General features: G+C 29.1%; 1 protein-coding gene and 1 pseudogene across 1 annotated transcript; one reads left to right on the top strand and one right to left on the bottom strand.

The window, feature by feature from the left end:
• LOC149546745 (DNA topoisomerase 2-like) overlaps positions 1–17,186 on the top strand; it is a 120,336-nt pseudogene extending 103,150 nt beyond the window's left edge.
• Positions 17,187–17,371: 185 nt separating this feature from the next.
• On the bottom strand, positions 17,372–19,865 carry LOC149546744 (oleosin-like). Its single transcript, XM_089794048.1, has 2 exons — positions 19,588–19,865; positions 17,372–17,447 (listed from the first exon to the last, which is right to left on the bottom strand). The coding sequence occupies exons 1-2, from the start codon at positions 19,863–19,865 to the stop codon at positions 17,372–17,374; spliced, it is 354 nt and encodes a 117-aa protein (XP_089650174.1).

The following is a 19,865-nucleotide window of genomic DNA, read 5'->3' as shown; positions in this document are numbered from 1 at the left end:
TTTAGGGGTTATGTAGCTAAGCTTTGAGATCACAATTTATTAGTTTGTAAATGTACAAAATATTTCTTTAATAATAATTTTATTTTCCACTTTTTATTTAGGGATTATGTAAAGCTTTGGAATTAAAATTTACCAATTTCTACATGTAGAAAATATTAGTTTAGGGCATTGCAAAGGATTACATTATTAGCATTCTGAATATGAATGTTAGAAGAATTATATTATTTTGATAAAGTGGAAAAATAAATAATTTATTTTATTATAAGAAACCTATTTTTCATAGTTAATTAGAACTACTTAGAAAGTACTGAAAAAGTTTAGAAAGGATGTAGAACAATCTTTATATTTGATTTCTTTAATTTTTTTTTTTTAATTCATATTGATATATTCTTTGCATAAAGTATATTATACTCTGAACAATACATTTTTATTAAGAAATTATATTTAATTATGTTAATAACACATGCTTTCAATTTAATAAATAAATACTACCAAACATGAAAAATAAAAACATGATTATTAATAGGGTTGATATTACTAAATACTTCTATTTTTAGTAGGTTAAAAAGCATTTATAGTTTCTTATTTTATAAATAATGGCCAAATGTTTCTCTATAAGCCAACATTATAATGTACCACATATATTATCTACAATTTGTAGATCCTTCATGGTTCTTGAATTAGATTTTATATGTTATTTTAAGACAAAAAGAACAAGTTACAGTAATTGCGAGCACTTATTTAATCTTATTTACTCCGTCATTGTTGCCATGTTTTGCTTTCTAGTGTTATGCTTTCTGGTGTCTGTTATTTCAACCACTTCTTTCCACTATACATGAAACCCTTTTATTTAGTTCATATTCCCTATTCGCTGCTTTCAACAAAGCATTGGACATCCATAGACCTAGTTTGAAAGAATGAGGTTTACCTTTTTATCATTTTTAATGTTTTGTTTAATTTCTTTTACTGTTAATAGTATTATTTCATAAGCTATTTCAGAGTTTTTAAATAAAATTTGAAATTATTAGTTGATAGAAATCTTGATTCACTTGATAATTGTGACTACTATGTTTTTGTAGGTTATATAACAGAGATAACAGTAAACGAGAAAATGACAAGATCAGATATAAGAGTATGTCTCACTGCCTAAATCAACTATTACACTATTTGTTCCTTTTTAGATTGGTTGCAATTTAGGTTTTAGATAGAAAATGGTGCCCAAATGTCACTGTTAACATGATATACATAATCACAATCAATAGTTTGGAGGAGAATTTTAATGACAATATTTTATGTAGCTTATACAATCAACATAATGCTTGAGGAAAGTGAAGTCTTCCTACGATAGCTTTGTTTTCTTAGTAAATAAACTCTTGTTGTATGTATGCAACATCAAATCTTTTTTCTACGGTATTATCTTCAGGTCAACATTCTCTCCATTTACACTTTATTTTGATATGTTCCTTTTCAAAATCCCATTAACTATGCACACATTTGGTTTTTCCCTCTGTTTTTCTTGAACATTTGACCCTTTTTCATCTTTTATAATAAAGATGCATCTCTTCTATTGATATCATAGAATTAGGTAAAGAATTCAAAGTTAGCCTTAAAGCTCATCCATTTGGAGCTCATTTTACCAATCTCATACATGCCCTCCCTTACTTCGCTCTTTTGTCTAATATTCTGTTGCAGTCACTATCTAAAAATCTCCAAATTTTAGATTTCTTATCAATTCTTACCCTCTAAAACTTAGGAGAAGTTGGTAATGTTTTCCTTGCAATTTCTTCAAGCCCATCATCAGGGTTTCCACTACTAGACTTTGTAGATGTAGTGGCTAGTGTTTGATTTAAATTTCTTGTAGAACCATATCCAAAATTTCCATTACCACTTATAGAAGTGCTCCCTCTTTGGTTTGTAGCTTTAATTGAGCTACTTGATATTGCCCAACAAGGAAATAAATAAGATGGAATTTTCCAAGGGCGAATGTGTGATATAAATATATCCATACCTAGTTTCTAGATAGAATGAGAGCCCATAAAAAGTTTAAACTCATATGTAGTGCCACAAATATCAAACCACTGACCTTCGTGTGTCGGTACTCCTCGTGAGCATTGTAATCCCATGTAATAAGTAGTGTGGTTTTTTAGCAAACAGATTCTTGGAATCCTAAGGATAACGATGAACTTGCAGTGTCCCACATGTAAACCTTTCAATTTGGAAAATCAAACAATAATTACATATATGGATAGATTATACATAATAAAATAGACAATACCATATAATAAAAGCTCAATACTATGCTACCTTTAAAGTAAGGTGCCTCAACGTAGACTTAACCCAGTCCCTCCAAAACATCCATTCAGACTCACTATACTTTGATCATCAGTTCCTTGCAAGACTGAGTCCTTAGAAATATCCAAATCCTACAGATAAATCAATCTATATATTCATTCAAACTAGTAAAGTAGTAATATTTATATAGCCATGGAGACATTACGTAATGATGGTATTTAAAAGTGTTGTATTTGTAGTTGGATTGTGATGAAAGAAAATGATATTAAAAGAGAATTATATATGAGAAAAACATCATTCAAAACAATTTGAGTTGTAATTAGCTGTAATCATTTTAATGTTCCAGCTCTATATTTGTTCTTGCAAATACTTCATATTGACAACATATTTTTCTAATAGTGGCTAATTTTTAACATGAAACTATATTGATACCCCTTTGAACTTGAACTTCATAATAGGCACATATCCGTTAGGGACAAGTTGAAGTTCAATGACCTCTAGCATAACTGCCAACATCTCGTGGAGACTGATAAAAAAGTCCTATAAAATAAACTTTAATTATGAAATTGAAAATAGCCTTCTAAAGCATAGTCTAGCTACATGCCTTTGACACAAAAGAACAAATTTCACTACATGGAGCTCCTCACTAGCTATTTCATAAGAATGAATGTGATATGTAAAAGAGTAAATATGTAAAACCATTGTCATAGTTAATGGGTGAAAATGCCTACCTCCCTAGTCATATAGCATGGCCCTACACATAGAGTATCCAAATTTGCACCCAGGCCATGATCCCGAGAACATTAAATTAAAAAGCATATGGATAGATAAATTTCTATTTCCTCACATCTGTGTTATTCATTAAAAGTAATGAATTAGCATTACCCCATTACTATCACACTTATGTAAGAACCAAACTGTGTGAGATGTGTAAATGTCATCTTTCAATGTGGACTATGAAAACTTTTATTAATGTGGCCATCTATACTGCTAGCTTAGTTTTTAATAGTTTGATAACTATGTGCTATAGGTGGTTAGGTAGTTGGTTACTAAAGTCTCATGCTAGTATTTTCTTAATTTTATACATGGGTGGCTAGGGTTTGTGGGCTACTCTTCAGCAAAGCCTGATTTAATTCCTATTATGAAAGATCCCACTTTTTTACTTGACAAGACAAATGTCATGTGGAAACCCTTCAACTATTATAGGAGAGGAAGGTAGAGGGTGAAATGGCGGTGGAGAATGAAAATTTCTAGAAGCTCTCCAGGTTACTTGCCAATAATTGGCTCAATGTGTTGCTATCTAAACAACCCTAAGGAGGAGAAGGAGAAACAAGCGTCCAACCTCATTTTGTGTTAGTTTTTTAATTTTATTCAATTGTGACTAGTACGTGTGGGCTACTCTTCAGCTAGTGGTGATTTTCACACTTTGTTAACTATGTAGGTCAAACACATATTTTTCACTACTTTTAATTTCTAAAATATGTTTACATATTTTACTTTGTATTTTTTTTGAACTTATGATCTATGTTTTCATAACACAAGTTCTCCATCACTAAACTATAAACCATGTCTGTAAAATATATTATTAAGATATATTATTTCTAATATTAAATTTAGAAAAGAAAGAAAAAAAAACTCCATTACAGATTCCTCAAAATCCTAGGCTTGATAGAGTTATTAAGGTCGTACATTGACTCGAATGGACTTACTCCCACTTTTTCATCGTTTATTTAAATTAGGTTTATAGGTTCATTACTTGTTCATTTTTAGGCTTTCTACCGAGGATTGATTTAATTTCAATTTCAACAAAGCCTGATTTCCATTCAAATTAGTTAAATTGTCCATCATGAGACGTGGGCATTCCAAAGCATCAATTTAGCAATAAAAATGAAGCCATTGGTTCATTGGAATGAATGTTCCCTTGTTGTGAAGGACATATATAATGAAGTTTTTAATTCAGTTGAAACTAAAATCTGAAACAAGTCTTGAGAATTTGTTAAGCGCACCTTCTCCTACAGACTTTGTTAAGCCCACATTCTCTTGCTTCGTAATTTGTATTTTTTATTTAAGGATTTCTCTTTGATAACTTTCGACCAATTAAAGTGTTGATAATTATTTTTCACATATTGCAGATTTAAAAAAGGTGCACCTTATAGAGATTAAAAACACGAAGACATTTTAAATGGCTGTAGATGAAAACTTTAATAGCCTGTAAAGTAGAAGCCTTGGCAATAGTTTCCTACTGGAACTAAAAATCACTCTCAGTCTTCCTCTTTCTCCTATGATAAAATTATATATAACAAGTGCAAAGTACAAATTCGTTATCAGCTAAATTTAGAATTTAGGTCACAAATGTGATTTGTTGAAGTTCATTCCCCTGAGAAGTAAATTATCCTTTCAAGGATGATATTATTTAGGTGTTAATTGATATTATTAAAATATTATAAAAGTACAATCTAATAAATTAATAGTATTTTTTTTACATTTATCAATCCATCACATATTATTATTTTAATATTTTATCTTTTTTATGTCATATTAACTAATATATTTTGTTGACTTGAAACAATTTAACAATACAACTAAAGGCATATACATTACAAGTTATTCAGTTAGCGCTCATAGTCCGAGTAAGTACACTTCATTTTGTTATTACTACAATTGTTGAATATAGAAAAATAATGACTCATATTATAGATGTAGAAACCTATACAAATAGTAAAAAAGAAAACACATTTGATATTGATACTATTTTAGCCAATGAAAATATGTTTAGACTACAACTGTTCCATTATATTGTTGGAGATTGTTTGTTTGATAGTATTGAAGTTTTGCTTCATTTTCGTTATACATCCACTAAACTCTGAAATGGTTTTATTGATAATTTCATGACATTAGTCTCCAATAATGATATAGATGCATTGCAAGCATTTCAATATGAGTTAGATCCAAGTGTATTACAAGATTTGCATGGCGTAGACAATGCATTAAATTATCTTTCTAAAATGTGATTGTCTGCATCGCCATCTCTACCAGACCCTAAATGGGAATTATGGGGAGATATACTCTGTATACATTGGATATGTGCATGGTTGAACATATCTATTGCACTATGGTCAAAAACTATGAAAAACAAATATTTACACTTCAACAAGTCAAATGCACAAACATATTTTATTTTGTTTCATGACAAGAATCATCTTTGTGGTCACTACAAACCATCGATTTGCAAAAAAATAAACATATGCCATAACGTTATAGTATGGAAACAACTTTCTACATTTTGTGCAACATCCAAACCAATTTCACCACATATTGAACAACAAATAATGATTCATGGACTACAAAGGAAACATACATCAATAATAGATTGTGGTGAAAGTTTATTTCATGCAATATGTGACTTGTTGACTGCAAAATTTGACAGTCAATCTTTAAGATTGTACATTGCATAATCCTTTTGAAATGCAAACAAATCTGATGCATAATCCTTTTGCAATGTAAACAAATTTGCAAGTACAGTAACACGACACTATATAGATACTTACATAACACAAAACTTACTCAGAACAGACACACCAACTATGAATTGGAAAGATTATATTATTCATTTAGCAATGCCTTATGAACAAGGGAAAATAGAAGGAGACATTTTTTGTCTACAATGACTAGCAAAAATTTTCAATACAAAGATAATCTTGTGGTGCTCAGATATTGGACAAATCAAACAAGTTTTAGGATTAGAAAATGAGAACAACAAATCATTTAACATCATATCATTTCAAACAAAAACTACACATATGCACTATGAACTGCTTATTCCTATAGGTAGTACAATACCACTTTTCAAAATGAAACTTGACACATTTCTCCTGCATATTAATCACTTGTTCAATAAACAAAATAAAAATAAAACAAATAAAAATTCACTACATGAATTGAAAAAACAAATATGAAATAATGGAAAAATGAGAATAAGTAATACACACATATTTCTCCCACATATTAAGCATTTATTCAATGAAGAAAATAAAAATAGAACAAAAAAAATTCACTACATGAATTGAAAAAACAAATATGAAATAATGGAAATAATATAACAAATAATACACCCGTACATTACAAGTCAGTAATACTAATAGAGAAAATAGACGTACATAATATGAAACAAAAAGGAAAGAATAACTTCAAGAAGTAAAACAATAAATTTGTATGGAAAATGCAAACAAATGATAAGTTCATCTTAAAAACAAAAATACAAATCCAACAATTAAATATTTAGAAGCTATTGAAGATACACCTTACCAAGTATGCTACATTTGTGAACGATTAGAATTCTCTCATAAATTAACAAAACTTAATGAAAAAGAAGAACATATATATACCTACAATTAACAAATACAAAAAATATAGACTATATTATAACTAGTTGTAATTATTGAAAATCAATGTTAAAGAATGGAAAATTGCCATTCTATACTACACCAACATTTATCTGAAGAAATAATCAATTTTCTATCATATCATCTTTATCTGAACTAGAAGAAAGGCTAATATCACCATGACTAGCCTTTGCACATATAAGACAATGGGGACATAAATGATCACAATTTGGTTTAACAGGATCAATTATTAATGTTCCTATAGATATAAGTATAATACAAAAATTGTTACCTCAACCATTAAGTGACACAACAACAATTGTTGTTTCTCTAAAATGAAAACTAGAATACAAGACAACATATCAAGTAGACATTGTTCATCCACAACTAATAATGAAAGTATTCAAAATATTATGTGAGAAAAAATTGTATAGAGAAGAAAATATTATAATAGATGAAACTTGGCAAAGAAAATTAGAAGAAGCCAACAACATTTTCAAAAAGGATGAAATATATAGTGAAGGTTATTCAAGTAGTGAAGATATTGAATCTACTACTAATATTGAAATTGGAATTGATACTCTTGTACATGGATTTACAGAAACTCGGTCTATCTATGATATGAATGATAAAATTATTGAAATAGCCCCTTCACAAGGAAATAAACCACTAGGTATTTTCAAGGATAGATACGCAAAGGAGATGAGCTTTCCTACTCTATTCTATGGAAACCCACAAGATGAGGACATAAGCAAAAAAAAATCATATCAAAAAATTGCGCAATGGGAGGTCTTACATTGTAGTGGTCAATTTGCATCACATACCACTAATCTTTTTTTCAAAGCAGTTCTTATTATCATTGACAAGATTATGTCAAGTATATCTATCCAAATTCAAAAGGGTCAGCTAAAAGGACGTACTCTCCTTGCAAAAGATGTTAAAGATAAGCCAAATTCAAACAAAATACTAAAATCAAACATTGGTTACATGGACCTCAAACATATTCACATATCACCAGATTATCTATATCAATTTTTTTTTTTAAATATTTGCAATCATAAGACAACTTGGGCCTCCAACATTTTTCCTGACATTTTCAAGTGTAGAGCACATGTGGAAACCATTAACATCAACAATTACTACATTATACGAAAATAAACCAAACATTGAACAAGTTAAAGAAGTTAAACATGACATTGACTACCTTATTAAAAAAAATCCTATTACTTGTACTCGTTATTATAGACATAGAATAAATTGTTTTAAAAAATTGCTAAACAAAGATGATACAATTTTAGGCCATGTAAAAGACGACTTCTTTGAACTATAGAGTTTCAAAATAGGGGAAACAAACATAACCATGTTTTGATATGGATTGTTGATGCTCCAATATATGGGATATCAGACAAATTAGAAATTCAACAATTTGTCAACAAGTATATTACATGTGACACAAGCATACTGAATCCAACACTTGCTAAACTACATCGACACTATCATACAAGAAGTTGTAAGAAAAAGAAAAACACGCATTATCGATATGATTTCCCTCTCCCTCCAATGTGAAGCACAACAATACTTGAGCCACTTGAATCTAGTGACAAAGAAACCATGAATAATGCAATTACATTATTCAAGACTATAGAAAACAAAAATTATGATGAAACAATTACTTTTGAAAATTCTCTCAATGAGATAAATGTATTTGAAAATGACTACATAAAAGCAATTCAATCAACATTGACAAAACCAACAATATTTCTAAAAAGAAATCCATAAAATATACAGAATAATAGTTTTACAAAAAAAAATACCACCATTATGGCAAGCAAATACTAATGTACAATTTGTGCTAAATGCATATGCAACAACAATGTACTGCTCCTCATATATGATAAAAATAGATAAATCAATGTCCACAACATTTAGGAAAATTCGAAAAGAACATGAAACAACAAAAATTGATGCCATACAAATGATTTGTCGACTTGGAAATACTTTGTTAAACCTTCAACAAATGTCTGCTCAACTTGTAGTACACATTATTCTATTGCTACCACTGAATTCAAGTTCCCACTCATTTATATTTATAAACACATCCCCACAACAAGAATGCACATTTATTGTAAAATCAAAATCATTACTAAGTATTGAACCAGATGAGTCAACAAATATAATGTGTAAATCACTTATAGAGCATTACATAACAAGACCAAAACAATTAAAATACATTTGTCTAGCTCATTTTGTATCACAATATAGAATTATTAAACATAGAATAGTCAACCAAAATAAAATTGCTATAATTAGATTTGTTAAATATAGTAAACATCTTGATTATGAAAACTACTATAGAGAAAAAATATTGTTGTATGTTCTTTTCCAAAATGATGAAAATACAATAACAAGTGGTTTCCAAACATTTAAAGAAGCATTTAATCATTACGAAAACCAAATTAAAGAGAATGAAAATATTTGTACATACAACTTCAATTCGATATGGGGAGATATAAAAATTGTGATTGAACAAGTTGAAGCAGAAGAGCATGCAAACAATAATGAATTCAATAAACAAGCAAAACATAAGAATGATAAAGAAACATATGACTTAAATTTAGACTTATTATACCTAGAGAAAAAAATCACGTTAATAGATTTGATATAGGCTTCCAACTGGTACAAAATTTAAACCTTATTGACAACAATGAATATTACAAACTAAGACAAATGTTAAACAGAGAAAAACAAACAATTATAAAAGACATTTCAATTAAGAAAAAAATGATATAAACAAACCTTTATACCTTTTCCTTATACGTGGTGCAGGAATAGGAAAAACTTTCATAGTTGTTGTGAATTTACAATTCGACTCCATTTTCTAATCCACTAAAACAAAAAGGTCTTATCATGGCTTATATAGGAAAAGTAGCATTTAATGCAAGAGGGACAACAATTCACTCTGCATTGCTAATGTTGTTTAACAAATCAACCTTTACTCCACTTAGCAATGAAACAATAGACACTTTGCAAAAACACTATGAAGAACTACAAGTATTACTTATAGATGAAGCATCCTTAATAGGTAGTCATTTTCTATATTCTATTGACACAAGAATGAGAGAAATAAAACATTGCCCAACAAAATTCTTTGGTGGCATTGATATGATATTTTGTGGAGATTTTTTCCAAGCTCAACCAATACAAGATAGCTACATGTTTGAATCTCCAATTGTTAACAGAGAAGTATTGTCCTACAACTTTTGGAAAGATATGGTATCTTGCTCTGAATTACAAAAGACAATACGACAAAAAAACCAAAAGTTCATCACAATTTTAAATAAAATACGAACCAATTCATAGAATGACAGTGATATAGAATACATAAATAACACTTGCTATCACAGTCCACCTATCAATCCAACATTTCTATATCTTTTCTACAAAAACAAATTCGTAGAACAAGACAATAATAAAATGTTATCGATTATATATGGTGAACCAATCATTATAAATGCAATTGAGGAGGAAGAAGATAACTACGGTAACACAACAATGCACCCCAAAAAAGGATTACCACAACAAATAACACTAAAACTAAACATGATCATCGATTTATATGCAGGGAACTATGATATAAATGATGGGACTTGTAAATGGAGCAGATGGAATAGTTAAAGCATATATAAGTACACACAAAATAGACATAATATGGATTCAATTCAATGGCAAAAATATTGGGAAAATTCAATCAACTAAATTAGCACACTTGTTCACCAAAACCATTTCAAAATAATGGGTGCCAATATTATGAATTATGAAGCCCCTCTCGATTACAAATTTTTTATCTAAAATTAAAATTAGAAAACAATTCCCCATACAATTAGCATGTGCACAAACAATACACATATCACAAGGACTTACATTAGAAAAACTAGCATTTGATCCTTTCAATGTCAATGGTCATGGACTTGTATACACAACATTGTCACATGTACGAGACATACATTCACTATATTTAATTTCTCCACTAAGATTTTTTTTTTTTTAAAGTACATACCAAAATTATAAATGAAATGCATCGACTAAACACATAAGCAAAATGGAATTTTACATTCACCAAAAATGTTAATTACACAAATTTAACTACTATTATCTCACTAAATACAAGATCATTAAATTCACACATCGATGACATTACCAATGACTATGATTTCATAGATGCTAGCATAATATGCCTGCAAGAAACACAAAATCCACAAAAACCTATTCTAGAAAAACTAAATGAATTTCAAACAATTACAATGTACCAAACTCATGGCGTCTTAACTTCAACAAAAAAACATGTAAAAATTACACATTCAAAACAACACTATCTAAATAGAATAGAAATTCTACAAGCATAACTACTATTGTTTAACATTCCAATTTCATTATTCAACTTATACTCCCCACCAAATACAAAACTCTTATCAATTATAAGAATTATACAAACTGCACTACAAAATACCAAACCAAATTCAAATATAATAATCCTAGGTGACTTCAACATCAATATGCATGACAACAATAACAAAAGAACTAAACGACAATCTTTTTTTAATACAATGAATTTAAACTTTTGCCTAGACAATTTTTTTTTATAACAAGGATCACTAATTGACCATGTTTGGTCAAATATTAACAAAATATTTTACCAAATCTACAAAAAAGATGCATATTGGACTTATCATAATTGTATTTGTTTAATCATTGACTTACTTCAATAAAATAAAATGTAAGTGCCTTTTCTTTTTTCTAGCACTTACTAAAATAATAATTAATAGTTTCATTTATTTTTCTTATGTAATAATAACTTATTACTCTTACAATATTGTAGGAATGAAGGCTCACAAAAGAATTGAAGACACTGCAAAACAAATTCAAGAACAACAAGTCAAGATGTAAGTATTATGAAATTAGCTTCCTTAACATTAACGATACTTCATTATTAAATCATAAAAATTACAATTGTCATTGCATTCAACATTATTTTTCTTATGCATTCATCATTTTTTTGATTTACTTATTTCAAATGTGTAATAATCTGAAACTCTATTTTAATTGCAACTACACAAAAGTTCTAACTAAAGGATTGCATTTCTATTGTAGGCCTAAAAGAGAGATCACAACTATAGTTTCAATAGAAGATCTTAACTCAAACAAAACTGGTGAAATATTTGAAGGTGATATAATTGTCACCTATAGGACTCATCTTGATAAGATAAAGAATGTGGTAGAGGTCTTACGGGCCGACCTCACTGATAGCATTTGAGAAATGACAATCACACTAAATCTTACAAAGCATTTCATTCAAATATTTGAGCATAAAATATATGCCAGAGAAAGCATTCAAATAAAAAACTTCCAGAGCTCCCCAAAAACAAGTTTTGACCATGGAGATTGTGACTACATTTTGTTGCTAACCCAAAAGAGCACAATTGAAAATATATCCCAAGTTTGTCAATAATATTTGTTCATTCCAAACACCACAGTTTGCCTTCTCCTTGAAAGCACAGATCCCTACATAGTAGGATCATCGGGTGCCATTGTTGTGGGTGCAAATAAAAAACCATACCAAAATACAATAGACATAAAAGATGGGGACACATAGTTCGACCATGCACAGGTAAATTATTCTTATCATTCATCTACATTACATTACATATTTTTAAATCCAAAACCTTAAACATGTATAATGAATAATTCATTTTTTAGGTATCTTTCTGTCCTGAAATGCTATAGCAATATCTACACATTGAACACCTTGTCCAAACAAAAAAAATTCTATTTTGTTGTTCAAAAATATTGCTCGAAGAAACACTACAAAGGACACATTATTTTACACTGGCCAGTCTACTTATATTGGAGAACTTGAGCATTCAGAAACAAAAGACAACCTTCTCAATCTGCTCAACACAACATATGAGGTAAAATTCAAAAAAAACCTTCCACTTTCTTGTAAATGAAAAAAATTCAATTCATTTTAAAACAAAAAAATCACTACCAATTACATTCACATACTTATTTCTCACTTTAAATTTATTTTTAAAAATCTCTTTACACAGTTTGCATAGGTTCATGGATTGCTTCGAGTTGCAAATGCATACTTTGTACCATTTCAACCAACATGCTCTAAGTGCAACTATAATACAATAATCTTTGACCCTGAAAAAATAATACTGCTCATTGCATCAATTGCAATGAGCAAGTAGAGTACACTTACACACATTGCTTGTATTGCATTCTTACTACCCAGAGTAAAAATCAAATGCAATGTACTTTAGAAAAAGAAATGTTTGTTTGTATTTTTCCAAACCTTCATGATACTACCTACGAACAATATGTAAAGCACAAGACCAAAATTATATTTGCTATTCGTGGTTTGCAAAAAGAAGCAAAATATACACTCAATCAAAACAACATCATCATTGACATTGAAGATAATACCATACCACACATTCAAACACCAAATCAGGTATGAAAATTCTTAACTTTTATTAAATTTGAACACTTCAAAAATTAATTTTTTTATAAAATAATACTAATTTGATTTACACTTAATTTTGCAGATGACTCAAACCTCAATCAAAATGCAACAACAAATTGCCTTGCAAAGGATATATCTTGCTGAAATTTATTCAGTTCTCTTCTTTACTTTGAAAATTTATAATAACAATCTACAACTTCTTCTACTGGTCAACTAAATGACCACCTTTTTTACAAAAAACCTATCAAATTTTGTTATGGATTTAAAACATTAGTCATAAACCAATCAAAATTTTGTAGGATTTAAAACATTGGTCATAAACCAATCAAAATTTTGTACTGCATTTTTTAAAAATAATTAATTTAATACTATTGTAACCCTAAAATAGATTTTTTCATTTCCATAATATATATGTGTGTCTTCATTTTAAATTTAAATTTTCCAAAAAAAAATTAGCTATTATTAATGAACTATGGATCTTATATGTGATTTATGAATTTTTACATTCAATCCTTTTATTATTACATATTATTGTAAAGCTTATTTGCTTCACTAGTTTTTTATCTCAATTTAAAAAAAAGTTGTTTTAATGATCTTTACGTATTTTAATAATCAAAACATATTATTTATTACCTTTGTCTTATTTTTATATGTCATGAATTCATGAATTTTAGGTGTAGATTATTAAATTTGGTAAATATTATTTTTATTATTGGTTATGAAAGTTTTACTCCAAACTCTAGAATATAAAAAAACTAGTACTTTTGTAACTAGATTTTTAGCTATGTTGATTATGAAAGTTTGGGCAATTTATAGAGTATAAAAACAAACTATTATAATGCAATATTGAATGTTTATTTCAAATTAACTTATTAAATTGTATTTTTATGCAAACTATTATAATACAATAGCGAATGTTTATTTAAAATTAATTTATTAAATTGTATTTTTCAATGTGAAGAATATTATATCTATAACTATGCATTTTTTAAATATTTATTATATTCTATTGATTTATTTATCAAATATTTTATATTCTTTTGAACATAAAAAGCTAATTTGGTGCATTATTTATTATTTAATTTTATTTGTGAATTTTATTAATTTTATTATAAGGATTGGTATTAAATATTATTTTACTTAGTTTCTAACTATAATCGTTCAATTTAGTAGTATATAATTTTAATAATAAAATAGTAAAAATAAAATATTTAAGAAAATGACATTATACACAGTTGAATTATATTACAATAAGTCTATTTATTTCTAATATCAAAATATTTTAATTTTTTAAAATAAATTATATAACTTATATTTGACTTTAACACATATTATTTATAGTTTTTATTTATTATTAGTTCCTGCCGCATGGCAGGATACTATAGCATTCGGGTGCATGTTATGTGCAAATTAATATCTACCAATGGTAAAACAGTATCAAATTCTAGCACACTATTTTCTAATGTTGTGTTTTTCCTCACAATTTTCTATAATATAAATATACAATATTGTCACTTTCTTATTGGCTCGTACTTTGAATAGTAGGGTTTTCACTTTTTTTGATGTAGGAACAAGTAAATATTTTAGTTGTCTTTATTATATATTCAATGCTATGTTGGTTTAATGGTGGACATAGTACAATAATTGTCGCTTTCTTTGCTGATAGCTTGGACTTTTGATTTTCACAATGCTTACTTATGATAGGTGCAGTCACTTCTGTCCACTTCCATCATTTTTAATTAATAAAACAATACAATGCTTAAATGTTGGATTTATGATTGTTTTATTAACCAAACTCCATCACTTTACCTAGATTTTTTAATACTTCCTTTTTTTCAATCAAATCATTTGTAGGAATGGATGACATTTGATTTGTCTAGTATGTATAATTTTTTTTTTATTAATTTAAAAAATAAAAGATAAAAAAATATTAATTATTATACTATTTATTTGTTTTGAAAAATATATGTAAGTAGAATAGTAATTTTTATTTTTTAATCAGTAAATTTTGAAATTAATTATTTCAATTACAATGATTTAAAAATAATTTATTTAATTAGTAAAAAAAATGCTACTATTTCAATTATAAAGAATAGGGGAAAATAAAAAATTGATTTAATTTATGTAATATTTTTTCAATTTGTAAAATAATTTATTAAATAAAAGATTATATTAATTAGAGAGAAAAAATTCGATTATATATAATTGAAGTTTTATAACAATGTTGTGGTTAAGATTATTTTGACAAGCTTTTACTCTTCTATTAATGTGATCAGATTTCCACAATCCATCATAGTTATGTAAATCGGTTTCTGGATTAGATCGTGTTGAGATTTTTACCATCAACATTTTGAATCACACTACGTGATCCATCATCAGGATGAGAGAGCAAAAGATGTCAAACAAAGTCTAATAATATGCAAGACACTTTTTACTTTTTCACTTGTCTAATAATATGCATTGTTTTAGGTTCGTAAAAGAGGAATGCTACTATTGAAATAATTATGAGAATATGACAAATATTGAAGGCTACAATATTCATCTGAAATGGATCTGGTCATTTGATTCTCTGAAAGATGTGTTGTTCTAACGTCTTCTACGTGCTTTTTTGCTTAATGCAGAAAATATTCTTTAAAATTTTTAAAAACCCAATATCACTTACAAATTGCAATGGGCAAAAAATTATTGGGTTTCTATAAATTTTATTTTTTTTCACTCTTTTTGCTATTTACAAACTCTATAGTAAATTAATAAGTATGTTGTTTAATAAAATTGCAAACTTAATATAAGTCAATTATTAACTTATGTTAGTTAAAGTTGACAACAAATGAACTAAACTTAAAGAAATTTAATCAAATAATTTTTTTCAATCCTAACCATATGCACTAACAGATTTTTTTATTATAAAAATAACATAACACATGTAGCAAGAAGTTAAAAACAATTTCGGCAGGAACTAGACGCTTTGCGTCCTTGTTTAACTATAATACTAATACTAATATACGCAAGTACTTAGCCACTATGTGGTCATTTGTTTATATTATTGAATATGTGGAGTATCCAACCAAGAATGTATATGATGCTAACACATTATTAACCACTATAGTGCCCCATAAGACAATACCATGCCCCTCTAGACACTTTTGCATGCACATACAACATTATTGATAAGATAACCTTCTTCTAACTCTATCCCCTTCCTTTTCTTGGTATCTAGTAGACATCCCCACAACTAGCTCAACACCCAACCTATTGTATTCTTCATATTTATTTAAAAATTTTAATAGTAATACAACCTCAATGCCTATATTTATTTGTCATTAAAATTTAAAATCCATTTTTAAAAACTACATATAATTAAAATTAATTATAATCTAAAGTAAATAATTTCATTGTTGTGTATTCTCTTTTAGGGCCCGTTTGTTTCGCGGAATTAGCCTAGAATTGGCATACGCGAAACCTAGTTTTGACAAACTTGGTGTTTGGGGCGAAATTTTGAAAACGGAATTAGAATTCCAGTATTCTAATTTTTGGTCAAAATGAGGTTTGTAGTCTTCCATCTCAATAGGTGGAATTGAGAATTCAATTCGAGGTTTTGTTTTTTAGGATTAGATGAAAAGTGAAATGAAATTTGTTTTTACGTCCATGAAAACCGGCTGCAGCTATCTTATTAGGTTTTTTATCTTACCATGTTTTTTTACCATGTCAACAGGATTGTGACTGCGACTGCATTTTGTTTGTGACAGCGACTGCATTTTGTTTGTGACACGAGGTAATTCTCGACTCCATTGTTCAGCTCTGGTTAGGGTTGTAACAGGTATTTTTTGCTTGGCATTGTTGATTTTAACCAGTATTTGAAGGGTGTTATTGTTTTTTTTGCAGGTATTTGCTCGGTATTTACAGTCTCTTTCCTGAAATTCAGCCGCCATTCTTCGTCGTTCTCTAGAGCATTACAAGTACTCGGTCTTCCTTTACAATCTGGGTAGTTTTCCACAAATTTGGGCAATTTTTATTAGGCTATTTTATTTATTTGCGTAAGGTTTTACTACACAGTGGAAACATAGTTCGTTGGCAGCTTTTATTAGGCTATTCTCATTTTCAAAAAGTCCTGATATGCTAGGGTTTAGTGTCATGATGGGATAAGGTTTTCAATGCAGACTCAACCTAGTCCTCAATATCCGGTCTGATCTCTTCCAAGGCCCAAAATGGTAGTTGGTTTTCCATCTTGAGCATATCCTTCACAATATCTGTCATCAGAGGATGATATCATTTCCAGTTAAGAGGACGCTCTATGGAAGCTATCTCTTGCCACTTTTGACTTCAGGGATTCTGTCTAGATAGATGATCCCTCCTTAACTTTGAAATGGTAAAGACCCAAGAATAGGACTTGAGGATGGTATAACTGCTGAGACGTGTCTTCCCTCAACAAAGATTCTGGAACCCTATAAATCAGACTAGAGGGGGATTCGTCTTGAGGCCCTAATGCAGCTCCATTAGATCTTTTCCCATAGGTAGATCTGATGTTTGTTTTTCTTTCTAAGATTGTTCATTGTTTACGAATACGAGTGAGATGATTTCCTTTTGTTTGGATTTGGGATTTCTTTCGGGTGTGTGGGGGATTATGAGAAGAAACACTGAGACAAAATTAAATAAATATAAATGTAAAAAAATTCTATCCTATGTGATTTTCGGAGATGAAATTGAATATGTCAATTTCAGCAGTCTTTAAAGGGGATTGGGGCTAATGTAGAGAAATGTGTTACAGTGATTATGGTACCAAAAAAGTTGGACATTATATCGATACGATAATGAGATGGTAAATCAAATATTTTGACTTTCTTGTCTTTGTTTTTGGGTTTACATATTCTAACTTTCTTGTCTTTGTTTTTGGGTTTACAATAATGAGACAGTAAATCAAATATTTTGACATTCTTGTCTTTCTGATTTATAATGGAAATACAAAATTGATAATTATTGCTTATAGAACTCTGTGATATCTACTTCTTGAAATACATTATGCAATGGAAAGTAATTGATTAGAACATAGAAGCAGTTAGTGAACAAGAGAAGGGCTTTTGTAAATGCTTTCGTAATGTATTGTAGATGAGATTATTCTTGTCATTGACAGGAGGGAGGAGGGGAGGGAGGAGAGGGGGCCTTTTTTTTCTTCTTGAGCAAGATTGCTGTTGAAGAATCTTGATAGTATTGATAATCTGAGTTGGAGGTAAATGCAGGTTGAGGGGTGCATCCTCTCTCCATTGTGTGGTGATGGGGTAGAGGAAGATTTAGAGTTGTATGTGCTTCCAAAGAATACAAAAGTTGTTGTCATAGGAAACAATAGAACAAATCGTGATCTTCTTGGCCTTCATGGCGTGGTCAAGAAAGCAGTTGGATTTGGGATGCTTTCTCTATATACAATTTGACTGTGTCATCCCTTAGATGCCATCTCAGCTAATATATTCTATTTGCAATTGCACCAGTAAGCCGATCAGGCTGTTGGCTCTAAAAGGAGCATATCTAAGAGGATAAGAGAAAAAAGAGTAATATATATGTATTCAGTTATGATGGAATGAAAGATGAGATTGGCATCCTATATCTTATGCTGCAGATGATAGGACACATTAGAAGAGACATACCTCCTTTCACAGTTAATCATACCACCTCTTCCATAAGTTAACCAAGTAGTTATCTATTCTATTTGCATCTCTTTATACTTAAACTTCTAATCGCATCTCTTCAACACTTCATTATCATTATTTATCATTAACAATGGTGCTTTTAATAATCACTTTGTTGACTCTTGAGCTTTTAATAGCAACATAATAACATTTATTAATCTAAAATCTTTAAATTAATGATTATTCATTGAATCATCATAGAATGTACGATTAAATATATAAAATGGGAGTTCAAATTTTAATTTCACACAGCCGAAGAATTCCACACAGGAGCAACACCTAAGTCTCAATCTGTTAACAACTTCACATTCTATTTTCTAACAGCATACTCAAGCACATCTTTGACTAAAACTTTAAGAAATTCATTTTGTTGGTACTAAACAATTGCTCTGCAATATTTAGTGTGGATACTAGGGAATCCACTAAGTCTTCTATTTGTAAAAATTTGTTTAATAAACAATTGCTCTGCAATATTCAGCATGGATACTAGGAAATCTACATGAGTGGTTGCATTGGAAAACAGGTTTTGAAAAGATAAAAAATCTTTACAAACAGATTTTCAAGAATGGTTACATTGTTATTAATAGTAATAAATCCATGCTATTAATATGGAAACAGATACTTATTAATATGGAAACAGATTTATTAACAGTATTTATGGGATAACTTGATTAGATGTTGTTCTCAACAATGTATAAATGATGCATACCGTAGCAGCCATTTAGCCCCAAAAACTAAATACAGCCCAAAACAGACAGCGAAGATAAGCCCTAAAACTATCCCAAATAGAAGGGCTCCTAGAGGTATCAAAATGGGGCTTAAAAGGACGAATACGGGGGCCAAAAGCAGGAGGGTAACAACAGTGAAGCCTGCCAGAAACAACACAGTTAGCCCACTTGTGACTAGGGCTGTAGCACCCAAAACCTGAGTAGAATTTGATGAGTACTCATGGCTTCTACTCCCCATTCTGTGATATCCATTGGCCAT

This window comes from Cupressus sempervirens, chromosome 7 (genome assembly GCF_028749045.1).
Source record: "Cupressus sempervirens isolate cs-2001-9-10 chromosome 7, ASM2874904v1, whole genome shotgun sequence".
In the NCBI taxonomy this organism is placed as follows: Eukaryota; Viridiplantae; Streptophyta; class Pinopsida; order Cupressales; family Cupressaceae; genus Cupressus; species Cupressus sempervirens.
This window is presented reverse-complemented; position numbering and strand designations above follow the sequence as displayed.

Excerpts from the sequence above, each read along its gene's own strand:
- LOC149546744 (XM_089794048.1), bottom strand. The coding sequence starts at position 19,865 with ATGGCCAATGGATATCACAGAATGGGGAGTAGAAGCCATGAGTACTCA. Across the intron at positions 17,448-19,587 it reads GGGGCTAAATGGCTGCTACG|ATATTGTGAAGGATATGCTC; the intron begins GTATGCATCATT and ends CTCTGATGACAG.